We start from the raw sequence: 20877 nt of genomic DNA on the forward strand, positions 1-20877 counted from the left end.
AGGACTTTCCCTTTGTCTTTCTTGTATACATCTACTCAAGATTTATCGAAACTCAGATGGTAGAAAATGCATGTGTCCTCTGGAATCAATGGTGCAAATGTATTGCTGTTCTGTTGCATCACTAATCTTCTAGGGAGGGAATTAGATTCCTAAAAACACTGCCTTCTCATTGTTGTCCGAGTTTATCCCTAACCAAGTAGTTTTGCATCTAAACCCCAAATTTCCTGACTTTTACCTACAATCTGTTGGACTTTCCCTCTGACTTCCTTGTTTAAATCTACTCAAGATTTGCCAAAACTGAGAAAGTAGAAAACAGATGTCTCCTCTGGAATAAATACTTCACATGTATTGTTGTCAGTTGAAAAAAACATGCCAACACTAGAGCTACAGCAGATTAAGAGGTGATCATACTATCTTGTTTTGTTGCATCACTACAAATCTAGGGAGGAGATCGGGGTGGTTGGATGGGGAAACAATTGTATTAGTTCAGATTCCTAAACCCATTAGTTTCTGACCATTGTCTGAGTTCAGCCCTAACCAAGTAGTTGTACATCTAAACCCAAATTTCTGTAGCTTCAAACTTATATTTTGTGGGACCTGTGTCATCTGTAAAAGTCCACATAATGGTCCACATGTTTTACTGTCTGCTCTGGACAATATGGCAACACTAGAGCTACAGCAGGTTAAAAGGTGATCACAGTAGCATCACTCTGGTAATCTGAAAAAGCACTTTTATTTCAAGAGCTTTGCATTTTGCCTCTCAGTTGCAATGATCACAAGCAATTTGGCATTCCGAATCTCTCTCAGGGACACTTCAGTATGTAGGTAGGAAGAGCTGGGGATGGAACTGGACGCTAATCTCTCACCACCAGTTCAGTCCAGTCCAAATATAGTCAATTCACTGGGTAAGGGAGGTCTGATTACATGGCAGCTTTCACAGACGAGGGTAATTCAGAGCACTATTAATAATGCATTAAAAACATTAAAAGGAGAAAGAGGCTTGAAAAACAGCCACTGCATAAAAAAGAATTAATTTAAATAATAGAACTTCAAAATGCATGAGGCATAAATACAGGAAAGAAGGGCAATGATGATTCATGACGAGCACTTAAGGTTCAGTCAAAGGCAGTGCAGAGCATCAAAGCTTCCAACTCATATTTAATTTTGGCCAAAGTCGCAGCAAGTTTAATATTCGTCAGAAGTTTGTTCCAGCTCTGTGCTGCATGGGATGATGGGAAGCTTCACACAGTGAGAGAGAGCTAGATGTATTTTGGTCCAAAGCCACTCAGAGACAGGGATGTATGGACAAGAACACGGCTGACAGTTGAATCTAGTGTAAAGACCTGAGAACTGCTGTGGTGTGACGACTTTTCTTGGATTTTGCCGGGACTCTAACAGCAAAATTCTGAAGGAGATAAACATGGCTGACAGTTCTTAGAGGGGTTGACCTGAGAAAATACTGTTCTTACTTTCTCTAAATCCTGTCTGGACATGAATCCTCCAAGATTACACCAAGATTTCTGACTTAGTTCTTGGTTTCCAGAGGCAGACAGACAAGATGACCACTAAATCATGGTCTTCCTTCTTTGGCACCAAAAACAAAAGAGAAAATGAGGAAGCTCAGACCCATCTAGTCATTTATTTGCTCACTTGGTGGCATGGAAAAGTAATTTTGAAGTTTTCCCTGTAATTAGGGACAGTTTTGTATAATGTGAACTAACAACTGTTAGTTGATATGAGATCTTATCTGAGTATTACTTTGAACTGCAGGACACAACTGATGCCCAACGATTCCCAGTAGGGGATGGCCACGCAACTTGCCCATCTTTTCTCTTTCTGCTACCCCCTGTAGGCTGACAGCCATTCTGAGTCTGGTTGTCTGGTTCTATAAGAGGCTTATTTCTGTTTAAAGGATGTTTTTCCTCTCACTGTAACTAGTTTCCGGTCAAGGGGAAACTGTCGGGTTTCTCTCATAAAGGCCTTGACCTTACAGTGGAAAGTGCCCACGGTGGACATATGTTACCACTTGGCACCACATAAGTACAAGTGAATTCAGTTTTAATTAAACTGAAGGATGACGCCTTTATGTTTAACCGTGGAAACTATCCCTTTCTCTACATTTTAACAGTGAATTTAGTCCCCAAACCTTAACCATAACTCAACCAAGTAGTCACAATATGAGTACTCATTATTAATATAAAAATATTGACTTCTGTGGCTTTAAGGCAACTTTCTAACAAACTGGCTACTTCACATGAGAAAGAGGATCTTCATAAGTACGTTTTTTAATCGAATATTGACAAGAACTTCTTGCTAAATTGCACAAAGAGCTGGAAAAGAGCATCACCTGTTCACCACTGCACTGGTCCAACTTATTTCCCTTCCCTGATGCTATCGTGTTTACACTTTTCTTTTCCACACTGGACTGATAATCCAGTCACAAAGTCTTGATCATCCTGTTAAGGGATATCTAGTTGTGGTTCAGGGCAGATACCGCCTGTTCAGATTGGACTCATTACACCCTTGCAGGACTATCGAAATTAAAAGGTGCATTATCCACACTTGGAATGCTATTTGCTGTCTGATATATGTATCTAGTCTTAACTCCGGCCTTATAAACTGCTCCTACCACATTCCTGTGTACATCAATGTCACACATTTGCTTTCAGGTCACGTGCTCACTCTGTAATACCTGCTTGACACAAGAGGCAGATTTAAGGCAGCCCCTTACTTCTGCCAGCTCTCCTGCTGGAGGCTCACATGCAATAATTTCAGGTGTATTTTAACCAGCTTAAACTCCATCATTACCTCCGGTTCCTCAAGCAACATTGCTGAGACTTCGTGCGAGTGGTGTGAATAATGTCATTTCATTAAAAAAATGAACAACATCTGATGCCAGATTTCCCTCAGCAGTCGGCTTTGACATAATAGCCTCTTCGGCGTGCTCGCCCTCTCTCGGCAGCATTGAGCTCATTTCCTTTCGCACTCTAACAGATCCCTTTAATCACATTAAAATTATCATCATGCCCCGTGGACATTATTGAATTCAGTGAAGAGGTGTTTGATACAGTCGACACACACATTTTAGCGTTCAGAAAGACTTCCCTGTTTTCAACTTTTTTAACATTCCTCTAAAAGGTGAAATGAAACATGCACATGATTATGAATACATGTACAAATAACCCTTTTGTCAGAGCTGTCATCCCAGAACAGAGTCCAACACTGACAACCACATTAAGTCACTTTGCGTCTGAAATTGCTCAATGCTACCGCTAACCTGCATGTTCGATTCAACTCAGTTAGCATGCTGGAAATGCTGGTTCCTGTGACACTTGACCAGAGCTCTGAACTTCTACCTTGTGCCCGTATAATTACACTAAACTGCAACATTAGACACATTTGAAGGAAATGTAATTGTGACCGGAGGTAATGTTGTCATATCTGGATAGTTGTACATGTATTGAATGCAGCGGCTAGAGTTCAGGTTAGGGTAAGAAATTTTCAGCACTGACCTGAAACAGTATGCATCACCTTTTAGCACAAATTAAAATTTTTCACCACATGCTTTTGTTGTGTCAACAAAACCACACATGGATGTCAAGATATGAACCTGGTTTCTGGTGTAAGAGTTGTGTTTTTAATGTTTGTAATGTTAAATGTGGCACTGCATTCAGTGGTCAAAAACAAAAAAACCTCTGAACTTAATCCACCCAACAATTATGTTGTACTTTAATGTAACTGCTGCCCTTTATTGCAGAAGAGAAAGACAGTAAAGGTGGGAAAACCAAGGAGGGAAATGACATACAGTACGGGTCCGATCTGGCTGGGAATCGAACTGGAGACTCACTCCTGATGTCACTTGTGTCTGTGTGGGAGGTATCCTAAGCAGTCGGCCATTTGGTTGCCCAGAAATGTACTTTATTTACCCCAAAGAAGGTCAAAGATAGCACTCATAACTTCTGGCCTTGCCATTTTCATCAATGAACAAATGTCTTGTGGCTTGTGAGGCTGTATGGTGCAAAGTTAAACTACTTATTGAGTTTGTTAGTTTAAGCAATTGGTGTGTACGTGATGTTCCAAAATAATCTCAACACCAGGTTTACTCACATGCTGTCCAAGCTAATAAAATGGAGCCATCGCTGGTCAGATGGGGACTTTCTGTGTGGAGTTTGCATGCTCTCCAGGTGCTCTGAGTTCTCCTCACAGTCCACAGACATGCATGGCGGATTCACCAGGGATTTGAAATTGGCCGTAGGTGTGAGTACAGCATGGTTGTTTGTCTCTTTGTGTTAGTCTGTGATGGACTGGTGACCGCTCCAGAGTGTGCCCTGTCTCTACAGAGGCTCCAGCCTCCCGAGGCCCTCTACACAGGATAAAGTGATGAACAGATGAATGGATAATGGAAGAGAGTCTAAGGTGTCAAGTCAGGCTGGGTCACTAATCAAAAAAAATGTCAAAGGGATGGTAAAACATGTGACCTTTGCACACAATCCCAAAAAGAGGTTTTGATGGAGAGAAAAACAAAGGAATAGAAATAGAAGACAGATTTCAGGGTTGACTTGGTCAAATTTAGTTGACTTTTTCAACCAAAATTCTACAGATCGATATCTAATCATTTCTTTTGTGTGTTTTATCCACATCGGCCTGTCAGTGGTTGCTTCCACAACTCTATCTCACTGATGTGTCTTCATGCCATAAGCCACATTTTCCTATTTAAAATTTTGTTATTTTCACGTCCATAATTTCATCTCATAAATGTAAGAATTTGCATCAGGACCTCCAGTTGATTGTGCAAGAACTCTTTGACAGATAAAGTATATTATTAAGTAAAGGACTAATGTTATTTAACTTCTATACCAAACACCCAGGATCCCATAGAGACATGAAATTGAGGCATGGTATGGTAGCCCAATGTGCCAGTTCCTTGAAGTAAAACCGCTACTATTCTGCTGCTAAAATACTGGTACCAGTTTTGCATTTGAGCATGACAAGTTCTGTCAACCAGCAATAATACGAGAAATCCGAGACTTTGAAAATAATGCCAAAAATGTAAATGTCCTGGCACTACTTCAATGACACCAGAGTGCCTCTCTCTTTCAAGTGCCTCTTCTGCAGTGCCCTCCAGCAGGACACTCTATCTGGTCGGCTGGAGACGACCGTGCACTTGGGTTGTGTAATCTCACTTGGGTAAACAAAGTGTTAAAAACCACAGAAAAGGTTAATCCGTCCTGAGTGGTAGACGGCAGGAGAGGGGATGGGAGTGGGGGGACAATTATTACCTGTGATTTCACAGCCCAGCAAACTACATGCATGCTTCTGTGCATGTGTATGTGTGTGTGTGTGTGTGTGTGTGTGTGTGTGTGTGTGTGTGTGTGTGTGTGTGTGTGTGTGTGTGTGTGTGTGTGTGTGTGTGTGTGTGTGTGGTTAATCCATAACTCGGGTCAGGTCTCGCAGGACAGAGCCAAACTGCTTTCTCTGATGGCCTCTGCATTTTTCATCCTGCAGCCTTTCAATTATTCACAGTGGAAAAACATGGAAACACTCCCCTCCTCTCACCCCCCAACTCCCCCCCCCACACACACACACACACACTTTCTTCTGATCTCTTCCCTTCAGTGTTTCCCTACATCCCTTTTTTCCCTCCCCCTCTCCTCCTCCAACGCTTTCCCCCATGTCGCTCGACCTAAAAGCATCGCAAAGTGTGACCTATCTGCTCACCCAAGTAAGAGGACACATGTAGAGAGAGAGGGGAGACAAGAGAGGGAAAGCAACTCGGGCATACTTTAACTAAACGCACACTCACACATGCACACACGTGCTCGTACGTAAACTGATTTACCCACCATCTTCCTCATCACATTGATACCCATCGTCTGTACATGATGGAAGGTGAGCGAGTGTGTGTGCATGTGTGGGTGTAATCCAATCCCTTTCACCTTCCTTGAGGATCACTGAGTGCTGAACCCGACGCAGTCAAACAACTCAGGCGTAAGATCTCTCTAAGTGGACGGCTGGAATTGAACACGTGTAATTCTATATGTTTCCCCACGTATTGGTGCAAAACTCTTTCCGCAGAGTCTTCCCTGACAGGCTGTCGATGGCACTGATCGTCTTAAAGGTTCCCTTTTCTTGGTTTCGAGCTGAAAAATACATGAGACGTCTCCCTGAGCTCCGCATTCAATCAGTGCAGTTCAATAGCACTCTGGCCAGTGTCGCGCTAAAACGCCCCCCTGTGCCACTGACAGCAGAGGTTCCCGTCCCGCGTTTTATCAAAGTGGAGCTCATTCATCGCCTTTGCTTATGTCAGTGACATGAGATGCGACTGGATCAATGCCTGCTGGTGAATATTTTATGGGTGCTATCGTGTATCAGGTCAGTACCAGGATTAATCCGAGTACAGGTACTGCACTAACATTTGACACCAATGAAGAAGTAGACCACAGTGGGCTTTGAAGGTGCAAATTGCAAGAATCCCAAGAGTGACGGACAAGCCTCAATATCTTGTGCTAATTTAACGGGGAACAAGTACAGGTGTTTATCTTATGGGAGTGTGGCAGTAGAGGCATGGACATTGTCAGATTGAAGTCTTTTTTGGTCCCTTTCAAAACACCAAAGGACACCTTGCAATGCATGAGCAGGAAGTGGTGGAAGAACTGAGAAGATCTAAAAGATATGCAGCATTAAAATTGCGTTGAGACTTGATGGTAAGCAATGGATTCTACTGGTGGATGAGGAAAGGTGTGGTATGGTTGGTGGTCTTGAATTTTGAATGATTTGGAGCCAATGGAGGAGTCTGCTGGGAATACCAAAGAGGATGGTGCTGTGGTAATCAATGCAAGATTTTGAGTGCTATGGTGAGAGAGAGAAGAGACAAAGTCTAGAAATACAGCTTAGGTAAACATAGGAAGTAAGTGACATATTACTAATTAGAGGTGAAATGGTTTTGCTTGGAAATTTGGGCAAATCAGTCATTAATAGCAATAATAAAAGGACAGGTTTTTTAAAGTGTAGTCCTTAAGTTGATGAGGAGAACTTTGCTTTGATTTCTGGTAAGTTAAAGAAAAGTGTCCAGATGTTGATAGTGTGTCAACAGCTGGTAAGGGCAGAAAGAGGTGTAAAGCAGGGTGTCATCAGCATGGTAATGAAGATGTTTTACGTAATGACAGAATACTGTCAAAGAGAAGGAATGCTCCAAACACTGGTCCCAGAGAAACATCACGAGAAACTGCAATGGATTCTGATTCTGCAGCTGAATAAAGTGTACCCAATATTTAACTGGAACCGACATCAAAAACAAAAGGGACATCACTTTTGTTGGACTTTACCTTTGGCAGGGCGTACTTGGGAAACCTCATCTGGACAAACTCGTTGCGGCGATAGGACACATAGTGCTTCGTACGATTCCCCGTGGTGACCTAGGGAATACAAAAAACAACACAACATAAACTTTACAGCCTCAATATGACAATCATTTCCTTGCAGCACCATCTAAAATGCTACAAGATTTGATGCCAGTTTGAGCTTATGTCTGGCTACCGTTTTGAAGCTTTGAGCTTACCATGTGACTGTCGCCAACTTGGTCTTTTAAAACTAGATGTATCATCCAAGTGGTGGATCTGACTAAATATGGTCCAAAAATGGTCAATCACAAGGTAGCACCATCCCATAATGTGACCACAGTATTAAAAAGTCTTGAAACTGGCTATTGAGGCTGTAAATTCATTAGAAAAATGTTTACTGACATAATAGTTCAAAAGAAAAGCATGGTAATATTCTCATAGACTTCTATACAATCACACTTCTTTTTCCAATTGGAGTAGTAGCCCCCAACTCATTGTTAGAACGAATGTAGATTTAAGGCAACTTTGCACTGGCTTCACTTTTCAAACCCCAAGGCAGCATCCATCTTTTATGTACAGTCTATGGATACAAAAGCGATAAAAAGTTGTAATGTGGAAAGAGAAAGCAGAGGAGGTAAGACCTGATAAATACACCGAGAATAAAAGAGACGCAAAAGCGAAGAAGAAAACACACAATGTGGGCAACAAAAACAACCAAGACTGCATGTTAAAGCTGAAGTCAAGGGCTTGAGTTTGCATTTAAATGATTTCTGGGAGAAAAACAGAACAATACATTTTTCAAAGTAAGATACTCAACATCTGCCAATGTGCTGCTGACTGCTGGTGGAGGTGGAGGGCCAGAGTTCACCATCTGTTGTCGGTGACTCACCCTGTACTGAAAAGGTAAAACGCAAAGAAACTCCCCCGCACTGCTCAGACCTTGGCATTCACCTCGCAAAATGGGCAAAGACTGAATCACGCTGCCGTCCTGCTGAGAGCGCGATGAGAAAGCTCACCGGGAGAGCTTTCTCAGCCGAAGCTACGATTTAGCAGAGGAAACTCGGTGAAAGAGACAGCGACAGTGACTGACAGTGACTTAAACAGGAGCTGAATGTGTCATATCCCAAGTGACGGGCTCAGATGGCGACACACCACTTTCTGAACACACTCCCTGTCGCCGTCTGGCTTTCTCTTTGTAAGGTGAGCGGCGCTAAAACTTTTAGAGCTGCTTTCAAAATGTGACGGAGAGCTTTGTATGCATCGCTTCTATTTCGGGCTTTGTGGGAAGATCTTTTGATTTTTTTCCCCCTCTCTCTTACCAGGATATCTGAGCCTCTGTCGTTGAGGTTCAGATTGAGCCGTGATTGCTCGTGATTGAAAGGAGCGGACCAGCCCCCTTTTTATTGCTATTTTAAATGCTGAACAGTGATGAAAAAGTGATGCAACAATGAAAGCCCTTTCTTAAAAATGAGAGCCCCCCTAAAGGAAGCGCTGTCGACTGTGTTTTCAAAAGAAATCACTTTCTAAAGAATGGCTGGCAAAGAGGGATGAGCTGAGGTGTGTGAGTGTAGGGGGCCGGTGCTAACACTGCATTCTCAGCTCTGACTCTGCATATTTCTGAGCTGCTCTAACATCAGATAAGCACCCCGAGGACCTGGATACACCACTGGCATGGGTGTGTAAATACACCACCATCCAAAAGTATGGTAACAGTGGAGGGAAGCTGGATGAGTTTGCCACTTTAGGTGTTGGAATGTGACCTCAAAGCAAGACAGTGAGCCAAAACTACATTCATTTTATACAAAAAAGCCATGTCAAAGGAAAAAAAAGGGATTAAAGTGTAATTTGTTGAGACGAAAAGTTTTGTATGTTCTTTAAAAATGCACTTCCTATCGTCTGTAAGACTTCTGTTGATGGTCAGATTCTTTAATCTCCAAGTAAAGATTTAAATCTGTTGACTGGTCGAATTTGGTCTATGAAACTGCTCTGCAAATTCCAACTTAGCCCTTTGACGATAGGAGGTTGGCGGTACAGCTTGTGCACTCCAATCACACTTTTCTTTAGATTTCAAACACAAACATCTCAAATTAGGAACAAAAACATCAAATTTAGCTCCACTATTAACATACATTTCATGGGCTTTGTAAATCTTTGTGCTTGCACTCTGTACAGACTGTATGTTTGGCATTAAAAGGTCTTCACCACCATGCTATCTTCTTCTGCACCCAAATAACAAGCAAATGACACATAGTGAAACTGGTTATCAGGCTAGCAGTGGTAGTAGATTGGAAAAAAAAACAAAAAACTATTCATTTAGAAATCGCAAATTAAAATGTACTTACAAGTTTAAAAAAATGAAAAATAACTGTTGTGATTAGCATAGCAAGCCTGAATGTCAGCTGTTTTGAACTATATTATGGATTATGTTGGGTTTTTATAAGCAAAAGCAATCTTTCACTCATTTTTTGATGCCCTATCCTAAGGAGAATGAATTGAAGCATACATTAAATATCTATACACGTTCTGTTTTTATAGCCCAGAGTACAGCCTGCAGGTTTCTCTCAGGGTGTACCCCACTAATGAGACAGTAGGGCAGTAGCCTGGGAGGCAAACCCGGGACCAAACTCACTTGTACCTGCTTGTAAAACTTTATTACTGCACTACGATGAAGGTATGAAGTTTTTGGCAGTATGAGCATACAGTTTTTTTAGAGATATTTTTCCCACATTTGTCGCTAAATCTGACACCAGTGAGTGAGTAATACTGGAAGTACTAGGAGGATATTCCCAGATGGATAATGGAGCATTCTGTTGATGTCTAATGAGCTTTAAATTCTTCTTTCTGACACTCACAAACACTCACGGTGGCATGCACACATCTACAGATATGCATGTCAATACACACAAGCGTAAAGGAACGCAAACACTCCAACAAGATACGACTGTTCTGCCCCGCTATAGGGACTCTGCTCTGCTATACCAGCTCATGTATATTCTCCTGTTATCACATGCAAATGGGATTCAGCTACTGGCCTCTGCAGACTGTACAGTACTGTGCTGCACGGCAAGTCAATTATAGACAAGGCGAGATTAATTCCACACACTGTCCCGAATAGCAATTCTTTCCCCACTCCAAGCAGGCAGCACCACTATATGTTATCTTTGCAGCAGGAGTTTATCGGTAAAAGGAAAAGACGGGAAGCTGCACCCCGAGCTGTGAGCGCAAACACAGCCACGAGATACGCTGACAGATAAAGCAAACGCACAAATGCTGTGTGTTAATAAATAACAAGGGAGGTGAAGGTTTTTACAAAGACTTACTTAAAGGTGTAATTTAGCTGCGTTAACTCCATAATGGCTGTATTCATTTCAAGACATTAGTGTTAATTAACACATGAGTAGACTGCTGAGAGGTGCTTTTGTCTGCAAATTGTAGTGAGATCAAACTTCTGTTCAACTGCTTTAACCCTTCTGTTGTGTTCATTTATGGGTACCAAAAACATTGTTTTCTGTCTGAGAAAAATTCAAAAATTCAGCAAAAAAATCCCCAAATTTCTGAAAATTTGCAAAACCTTCAGGAAGAAAATTCCAATAATTCCTTAAAAGTTTCCCTTTAAAGTTGTATTTTTTAAAAAAAATCCCCCAAATTTGGCAAGAAAATTCTTGTAAATATTTTCAAAAACTTACTAAAAATCTGCCAAAAAAATCATAAAAAATATCTAAAGTGATTACGTATATATCAGTAAAACTTCTAATATTTTCTATAGAAGCATTCACAAAAAATGTTCCTAAACATTTTTAACATTGCTTTTTTTCCACCAAAAAATGTTCAAAGATTTCCCAAAAATGTTGAAAATGTGGACATCAGAAGTTTCACTGAGAAAATATTTTATTGTCTCCACATTTTCAAACTTTAAAACGGATCAATTTGACCCGCAGGACAACACGAAGCAAAACAGGAAGCGAGCGCTGCTTTTCTGCCACTTATGAAATCTTATATTAGCAAATAATGGAAGGATTCATGACAATAAATTTGCATTGGGCTTGTTTAAGTTCTTCCTTTTACACATTTTTTAACATTTCATAGCTCAAAAAAGAACAGGAGATAGCATTAAAGATGGCAGCATTCCACTAATGTGAGCTAATTCCAGGGTCATTGTATCGTGCATGCATAAAAATCGCCAATTCATCTCATTCTATCTCATTCTAAAACTTTGGTGTCACTTATTGCAGATTTAACAACACCATCCTGATAGCAGACTGAGCTGAAAGACTTTGGGTGTCAGGAGACGAAAAAAGATAGTCAACAAGAATAGTGATGATTGACTTCGTGCAGTGAAATATAGTAAAAATCGATGCTGCATCTTTGACACCTTATGACATGAAAACAAAAAGATGCTTTCTTCTCTCAACCTCCCACAATCGCTTCAACAAGGTGTTCAGTGATACTGACCAAAAGAATCAGAAGGTATTCTTACTTGCACGATGAAAGGACAAACAACCCTTAAAATTGGCTCAGTGGTAGGGTTTTTCTTCCAGTATCTGTATTAATAGCTTTCATTCTGTTGTTGTAATTTCTACACTTTCTGAGGCTGTGAGTACACAATCTGTGTCTCCTTTAGAATTCACATCACCGTTGAGGATTTGTGTCCACTTGTGCTACAAGGTCAGTATATGCAGGTATAACCTAGTGCACATGTACGGAACAGAGCCTGACTACAAACTAGCATGAGGTCAGCTGCATAATTTTCACATCTGTGGTAATATGAGAGTCCGTATGGCATAAATTTAGTTATTTCTGCACGTATGCAAGAGTCCAAATTGACACCACCAGAAAGTGACTATGCTACAAGGGCAGTAGTATGCATGTGTGGTAATGTTACAAAACCAAGATTTTGACTCTAATATGACGCTGCCTGAATATACTGATACAAATACTGAAATGACACCACAACAAAAACATCATGGAAAGTAACGGAAAATTAGCTGGAAGAACATGGAGCTTGAAATTTGCTGTGTTTTCTAATTATTAAAAAAAATCTAACACTGAACAATCTTAATGCACGGTGGTGGGAAATGAGAAAAGAAACCATAGAACAATAACTGTGTTCATGCATTTTGACATCCAAGCAGAAATGGAAGAGTTCTTTGTTAAGATGAGTTTTTAACATGTTCAGGTCTGTCCACCTTCACGTCACATCGCAGAACTTTAGTGCACATTTTAATCACCTTCTTTCACTTTTCAGAGTTCAGATGATCATTTATAACTTTGGTTGGTGTCTGTACTTGTAGCTTGCAATAACATGAGTTGATGTTACCAGAGTGAAAGGTGCATTTAGAGGTGTTTGGTAAAAAGATAAACTGAAGTAAATACATATAATTGACCTTAAATGCACGACTCTGATGGTGAGAAAAAGTTTGCTTATCATGGGTAAAAAAATCACACTTGTTTGACTTGTATTAGAGCGCCGGGTCATGAAGTAGCTGTGTTATCTATCACATTTGCTAACCTGTTGCTCTTTGAATCCTTTGATTTACTGTCGGTCAAACGCTTTGTGGTGCCAATGGGCCCTAACTGTCTGTCATAAGTAAATAATGCCACTTTCTGCTTCTTGTTTGTGGACGATCCGCGGACAGTCGGCAAGAGGACTTGTTTCTACAGACTCTGGTTTTGTCACCGTGGATGTAATATGCCTTTGAGAGAGGAAAAAAGCAGCTGGCGAGCCCACTAGGCCTGCAGAGAGAGGAGGCAGAGCGCTGCACATCTTCACTGCTGTACATCTTACAAGAAATAACACAGTCATTCTTTAAGCACCGGTACTAATATTAGATGGATTGCTATGCCTTTCTAGTACCAATATACTGTGGGACACTTATGTGCAGAATATATAGATACAACCTACTGTGCATGTTTGGAACACAATCCACCCAGCAGTGGAGTGGAAAATAGCGCAATAACAACAACATGCAGTTTATGTGTGTGTCCAAAAGTGAACAAAATCCACATTTTACGTCCTTTTTTGTGGAAGTCAGTGTCCGTCCAAGTCACAGCATTAATTAATGACTCCATAATCACCTAATTTATCAGAGTGACCGTCTCATCAGATATGATTCAGTCTGAACCCAGCATTAACTATAAAGCATTCTTTCAAAGAAGTTTTCGGCGCCTTAACAGAATTTTAAAAAGATCTTGTAGGTCATGATTTAAGCAGAAGAGTATAAAGTAAAATTATCGATACCAATGTCCAGTCTTTTTGGGGTATTAATCATGTGTAGAACACCTCAGATAATCTCTCACCAAACTTACAGTTACCTTAGAATCTTATAAGTACCAGCAATTACACAAAAATTAGTTTAAAAAAAATGCATAATCTAATCTATGAAACCTTCAAAATAAAGTCAATACATGACAAGATTAAAAATGTAGTTATTCCATTTGAAATAAGATGTAAGCAGATAATAAAAACAAATAGACTTGAAGGCTAGTATTGAAATAGCCAGAGGGTACAAGATGCAAGGCAGGAATAGTTGAAAATATTGCTGTATTTTCTTGCACTCACTTTTTTCCTTTTAAAACCATAAAGACAGAGATGCGCCTCTGTGCTCCACTGCATCTCTTTGCAGCGTCCTTGTTGTGGTGACCCTTACCTTGACAAATATGTAGTCATCCTGCACCAGCAGCGAGTTGTGGTCGATTTTGCCGAGGAACTGAGCCGTCACCATTTTATCCGAGCAGTTCTGGATGAGACAGGTGACGTACAGGTAACCTGCAGAGACACACAGGGACAAATAGGAAAGAATGGTTACCACTGTGCAGAAAAAACAAAAAATATTTCACATGCTTCAGATGTATTTACATGGGAGTATGCTCACATATAGAATGTACTGTTGTTTATTCTACTAGTATGCAGTAATGTTTTCAATGCTTGTAGATTTTTTGAAACACCCATCCTAGCATAGCTTAAAGATTTACATTTATCTATCTATCCACTCATGCATTGGAGGAAAATTTGACGATGCACTTGTTAATGTTATGTTTGCCTTTCTGTTTAGTTCTGTGTTTCGCCTTAAAAAAGACAGAAAAACATATTGATAATGTTTGAGTACCATTTCTTTCATTGCATATGTGGATGAACACTGTTTGTTCAGCTAATGCTAATGTCTCCTAGCTAATGCTAATGTCTCCTAGTTTACTTATGAGTGAGTAAGTTGACTCATTTTGTAAGTTTCCTTGTGGCCATGTGAGTCATATTAAGTGAGAACAGTGACAGATAATAAAAATACACTACCGTTCAAAAGTCTGGGGTCATCCAGGCAATTCCAAGTTTTCCATGAAAACTCCCACTTTTATCCATCTGCTAGCATAACTGCACAAGGGTTTTCTAATCATCAATGAGCCTTTCAACACCATTAGCTAACACCATGTAGCATTAGAACACAGGAGTGATGGTTGCTGGAAATGTTCCTCTGTACCCCTATGGAGATATTCCATTAAAATGTCCAGCTAGAATAGTCATTTACCACATCAACAATGTCTACACTGGATTCCTGATTAATATAATGTTATCGTCATTGAAAAAAGCTGCTTTTCTTTCAAAAATAAGGACATTTCTAAGTGACTCCAAGCTTTTGAACGGTGGAGTAACTGGGAATGAATTGTCTTCTTCACTTAATAACAAAACAGTAGACTAGCCATAATAAAAAAAAAAAGAAACCACAGACCAAATCCAGCCACAGAAAAGCAGAAGCTGCAGAGGCTGGAGAGGAAAACATACGAGAGAAAAACTAGGCAAACAGAAAAATGGAGACATCATTTTCCAAACTCCATAAGATATGACAGCTTCCCCATAGACATCCAGCCATTTCAGCATCCAAATGGCCAGGAGGGATTATCCTCACAGAGACACACACAGAGGTTAGCGCCTGTTGCTAAAGCTCCTCCACTATTGAATTTCAACCAGCAGCTGCATCAGCAACATTGACTGCTGAAATTCAGCCATTATTCTCCTCCCAGAGGTGACAAGCTGGCAATAGAGAAAATGCTCACACACACAACTTCACACTCTTGAGCCCGCACCCGCACATGTGCGAGCTTTGGTTGCTTCGCGTGCTCGCGTTTTTGCATTACAATGCTCGCTTTGACCTTCACTTGATGGCATGCAGATAATCAGATGCAACTTAAAAGCTCCCCGACGTCTGTAGTGGATGAGACGTTTATCAATTTGACTTTGATATGAGTCTTTAGAAAACTTATTTTAACTACATGCAGATAGGGTGGCGGGGTTGAAAGACGCAAAACAGCAAACCACAAAGCCTCTTGGGGGCATGAATGTGCTCAGCAAATTTAACACAAATCAGACGACCGAAGACACCGTGTGCGAAGTGGATATTTCTCCAACAGGTGGAGCTGCAGGGAAGGTATTTGAACCTTCAATATTCATTGGGTTTGTTGGGTAATTTGGGGAGAAGGGTGTTCATATTTGATATTTTTTGCTAATGTGAGGATATTTTGGTGATTTCGGAGAAGAAGGAAAGCTTAAGTATTGACCAAAGCCATCAAAGAACATCAAAATTCATAATAAAGGCCGTAAAATCAACCTTTTTTGCAGTTGGAGGTGTCCTGTCTACAGCTTTGTAGAACATCTCCTCCAGAAAGTTGGTCAACGGGGAATTTTTTGTCACAATATCGCAAGCTACCTGTGTGCCAACACGATGAGTACCACCTGAGGATATGCTTTCATTGTGATTGGTTTCAGTTGATGCAAAAACAAGTCGACTGATTTCAAGAAAGTTGATGGAGATGTCAAGGTTGGGCAGCCTTTAAATTTTAGTTTCACTCCTTCAAGGCACTGACCTTGTTGGAGGGTGCCATCCTTGTATCTCAGCAAGATAAAAGCAGCAAGAGAACACGATCAACCCCAGCAAACTCAAATCACCTCAGATCCACGTTGAAGAACCTCGGCGTCACATGACCGAGCCGATCCTCCTTGTCAGCACTGTACTTTAAAACCTCTGCTTCATCTTTTTTCAAGAGGTATCTGGTCTAACAAATGGACTGGCTAATTTATTGAAAGTTCCCGACGTTTAATCAAAGCAGCATGCAGCGGAGAACTCATTAAAAAACTATTAGATTGGGCTAAGTGTTCAATTCCAGCTTGTGCCACATGCACTCCTTCATGCCATTGCTATCCACGTGCACCTGCAAACACACATACTGTGAGCACATGTTGTTCCTGGGAACGTAGTAAAATTTTAAGAAGAAAACAGGGACACCTTGAGAAAAGAAATATAGGTCGAGACATTTTGGATTTTATGGCGTCTGTCTTTGTGGGGACTAGTGAGGTCTGTTTGTGTACACATGTATGTCTCTCTACAGGCCGAGCACTACAGTGTGAGAATGCTTGTGTGTATTGGCGCATGAACAAGGTACACTCACGCTTTCCTGCACATCAATCTCCCTAATGACACACACATACTGTCAACCTCCCTGCACACACAGCTCATCCATCAATCGACCACCCCCTTTCCTCTAGAGTCCTGTCCCTCTCGTCAGCCGGCGGTCTCGGGCACGCCGACATGGGCGTCTCTACAGAGATCCCCTCAGCTCTTTGTCCTTTTTCATAGCGTGCCACCGTTTAACCTTGGCCGTGCCACGTGTGGACGGGTTTTGGGGTGGGCTAGGGGCGCGGGGTGAACAGATTGGTTTAGCATGCCTGGTCGCCCCGGCCCCCCTCGCCTATCCATCTATCTGGAGGAGAATTAAAAGGAGGAGGAAGAGGGAACCATGTGGCGCCGCCTAGCCCCGGGAAGAGCTCCCATGCATGGGCAGCCAGCCCAGACACACAGCCTCTCCTCTTCACCCTCCACAAACACAGACTGCCTTGTTCAGGCTGACAGATTTCAACAATGCAGGCAGCATCTTTCTGTGGCTGGGCAAGAAAGGCGGCACGTCTCCTCAAGAGGTTTAAAGAGGTGTTTGTGCTCTTCCAGTGGGGAGCTTTATGGAGAAATTGAGCCGCAAATATAAAAACACATCCTTCATTGTGCCCTTCAGTCTCTGTCACTCCTCGCTGACTTTGCCTTCTCAGCTTTATTTAGAGAGGGGGGGATTAGAGGTCGGGAGACCCAGAGGAGGGGAAGTCCAGTTGTGGATAAAGATTCAGAGCATTCACAACCCCGCATTGACAAACACACATTCTGGAATACACACTTCTATTACCCTCTTGGCCCTTGGTGGGGAGTTAAGCGCTAACCTGTCTGCCTGTCACTCAGCTGATACGATAATCCAGACTTGCTGTTGTTGCCCTGGGGGGCCCTGAATCCCCCACTTCTTTAACTTACCCATTAATTCCCAATTTACTCCACACACACAAACACTACTAGCTCACCCACAAGGTCAATGATTCATCTCTTCCCTCACCTGCAGTTACACTGGGGGCTGTGCTAAGACTGGTAGTGTGTTGATGGAAAGAGCAAATTACCATCTTCAACCTCAGCAAGTCTTACTGGGAGGGGAATCTGAATCAAGTGAAGGTTGTTTTAGCTCAAAACGCTAAAACAAGCTCAAAACGCGAACATTTCCTATTGGTGAAAAAGGAAAGCTTCACAGATGGCCTTTAAATGGCAGGTCAATTTGGGGTTTCTTGGTTGATTTGTAAAACTTTCACACAGCTTCAGCTTGATTAAGCAGGTCAATGAAATCAACCAATTTTAAGAAAACTACTCACCTGGGTCAATATCAGCATGTGGGATAGGTGGTATCAAAAAATAAAATCATCATGTGAAATTACAGGAATTTACCTAAATTTTGACACCAAGCACAACTTGATTCTATAAACCCTTCTATGTTTAATGTTGACCTTTGAATCCGAAGGTCGGACAGATATTTTTGATTTTAGCTGTTCATATTTCATGCATTACATACCATAGCTCTTTCATTTTATACAGATCCAATCCTTAGATAGCCAAATTATACCACATAAAATCTCTAATGGATATGATGATTAGTTTTTGTGTAATGGGTGGCCAAATGTAGCAGTTTAGAAGTTCCTGATGGATGAAATCGGAAATTTGTCATTCTCTGTAACATGCAATTATAAATATAAAGTAAATATTTTCACATTTCTGAGGACTATAGGTCACTGTGAAATGATTCTGAAAATTTCAGATCTCTATCTTTTGTCGTTCAGAAGTTATAGAAGTCTGAAAATGGTCGAAAAATTCAAGTCTTTATTTTGGCTGCAATTTCAGGGTACCCCCTACCTACTTCAAATGGCCATAACTTTGAAACTAATGACAATAAAGCATTCAAATTTTGGATTTTCCCACCATATATAATGTACAAAATGTATGTAAAAACTTAGCAAAATCTGAGAGGGTCAGGTAGGGACCGCTGGTTGAAATGATATGAATGACCCAAGCACATAAATCCATAAATTATGATGACTCTACAACAATATAATGATTTAAGTGTGACATGAAATTTCGCTCTGCAACAGTAAATGGGAAAATAAAACATTACTGTACCTCCACTTGTGTCTTGCATTTCCATGTGCACCAGATCAGGGTCCACATCCACACCAGATACAGACCTGGAACACAGAAGAAAAGGACATTAATCATTTAATCTCACCAAGGAGGGCAAATACAATCAGAAATCAGACCTAAAACCACATATTTGTAGATTTTAAGATACACCAGGACAGTGAAGAAAGCATCTTCACAGGATGATTCTGCATGCTGGCATCCTCCAATACCATGAATGGAAATCCAATAATTAGTGACTAAATGTGAAGGTTGCTTTCTAAATGGAAACCGGTCAAAAATGTGTGATTAATAATAACCGCAGTGTTTCTCCAGTCAAACCTTAACCAAGTCCTTTTGTGTTTTCCATAACCATTATATCATTATACTAAAACCACAATCTTTCTCTAACTTTACCAGATTTGAAAACTTACGGCGAAAAACGCTGCCATTGGATAAAACCGGCTAAATCTTCCAACATCAGCAGTCTTGTCTGTCGTCATAATTTCACATTCAGTCTTAGTTTGGGTTTTAAAAAAGGCAACTGTGCTCTGGCAGGCTGGAAGATTTTCACTCGCTGCCGTTTTTGTTTCAATGTCTTGGCAGAAGAAACAGAATGAGACAGAGCAGTAAATTCTTGAACTAATTGCATTTAAGCCAAACAAATTAATGGACGATGTAACAGAATGTAAATTGAATCATATATGTAAATCTGGAGTCCCGGATCCCAGCATATGTTTGCTTTTCTTTGGTCCCTTTTAGGTACTTCAGTAAATATGCACAGCTAAGCTCTCCCTGGAAAGTGCACTCATGAACTCAGCCTAACCTAGCATGCTTTAAAGGCTGCAGATTTTTTTACACGCTCAATTCCTTTTCAGAAGCACGCTTATATAGACTACAGTACACTGCTCTGCGTGCCCTTCAGTGAGCCGTAAACTAAGCAGTTCATCTGATTAGAACCGCGTAGGGCAGTCTGTGAAATTTCCCCAGCCCAGTAAAGATAGAGCGGAGATTTAGAACCTCGTTACTTCCCCTATAAAGAGACTTTACGAGCAATTAGCAGGCCGTGGAGGGATCTGGAAGCGAACGAAGAGGAGTGGTACGAGGGCGAGGAGATCAATCACGGGGAGAGAAGGAGCTCATTGACGGCGTTTCTGGCGTCTGCGGTCAATCTGAATGGTCAGTTAGCTTAGTGATCTGTGAAAGCCAAGGACCTCAAGCAATACCTCAGCTTTCAACAGGTTATGGTGTTCACACATAACAATAGCCATGAACATTTATTCGATCCACTTTGTGTTAGTATTATACAGCCCTCGTTTTCAAAGCAGCGTATGATCCCAAGAGATAGAGGTGACCTCCATTAATATTTTACGACTTAGGTTCCAGCAGTGTCGGAGAAAACCCACATGACTTCAGGTAGTTCTCTCGGCGTACAGCAACATACACCCCCTGTCAAAAGGTTTAGGACGCGTTCTCATTCATTTGAATGAGAAAGCGTCCTAAAACTTTTGACAGGGGGTGTATGCTGCTGATGCTGTTTTCTGACCTTGTAGATCAGTGGTTGAAGAAGGGACCTTTAGTAGATCCAAGACATTCTCGTCTTGAGATGGGGTTGAATAAATGTAATAACACTTTAATATACCATCTCTTATTCAATTTAACACGCAAAAGTCAGAGAGCACAACAATCTGTACATGTCCAAATGCTTAAACCTTCAAAACACACTTTTTTTTTTTTTTTACTGCCGTCAGTCTTCTAAACAAGCTGATAAATAATCTTTTCTTCCACCAAGGATATCCATTTAAAAGCTCTGCTATTTAAATTGAAGTTTCTGAGATTCTTTCACCTTGGAAACAGTGTGTGTGGCAAACTAAATGCAAGAGAAAGATGTGATTACTTGGAAAAAACCGGCTTTAAGACATTCAGATTGTTGCCATGTCTGTAGGAAACGCATTAGAGTGGTGTGACTAAGGGTTCAGTAAGGATTTGTGAAGAGGTCGAGGCCACAGTCAGAA

At 41.0% G+C, this 20877-nt stretch overlaps 1 protein-coding gene across 4 annotated transcripts in view; it reads right to left on the bottom strand.

Annotated features, from left to right (window-relative positions):
• sorcs2 (sortilin-related VPS10 domain containing receptor 2) overlaps window positions 1–20877 on the bottom strand; it is a 365472-nt gene that overhangs the window by 44430 nt on the left and 300165 nt on the right. For all 4 annotated transcript variants that reach the window (XM_051943725.1, XM_051943727.1, XM_051943726.1 and 1 more), the window contains exons 6-8: window positions 18866–18930; window positions 13988–14106; window positions 7326–7415 (exon numbers count right to left, since the gene is read on the bottom strand). In XM_051943725.1, coding sequence (XP_051799685.1) covers window positions 7326–7415; window positions 13988–14106; window positions 18866–18930 — 274 coding nt within the window. The remainder of the gene's footprint in view (window positions 1–7325; window positions 7416–13987; window positions 14107–18865; window positions 18931–20877) is intronic.

This window comes from Acanthochromis polyacanthus, chromosome 23 (assembly GCF_021347895.1).
Source record: "Acanthochromis polyacanthus isolate Apoly-LR-REF ecotype Palm Island chromosome 23, KAUST_Apoly_ChrSc, whole genome shotgun sequence".
Lineage (NCBI taxonomy): Eukaryota > Metazoa > Chordata > Actinopteri > Pomacentridae > Acanthochromis > Acanthochromis polyacanthus.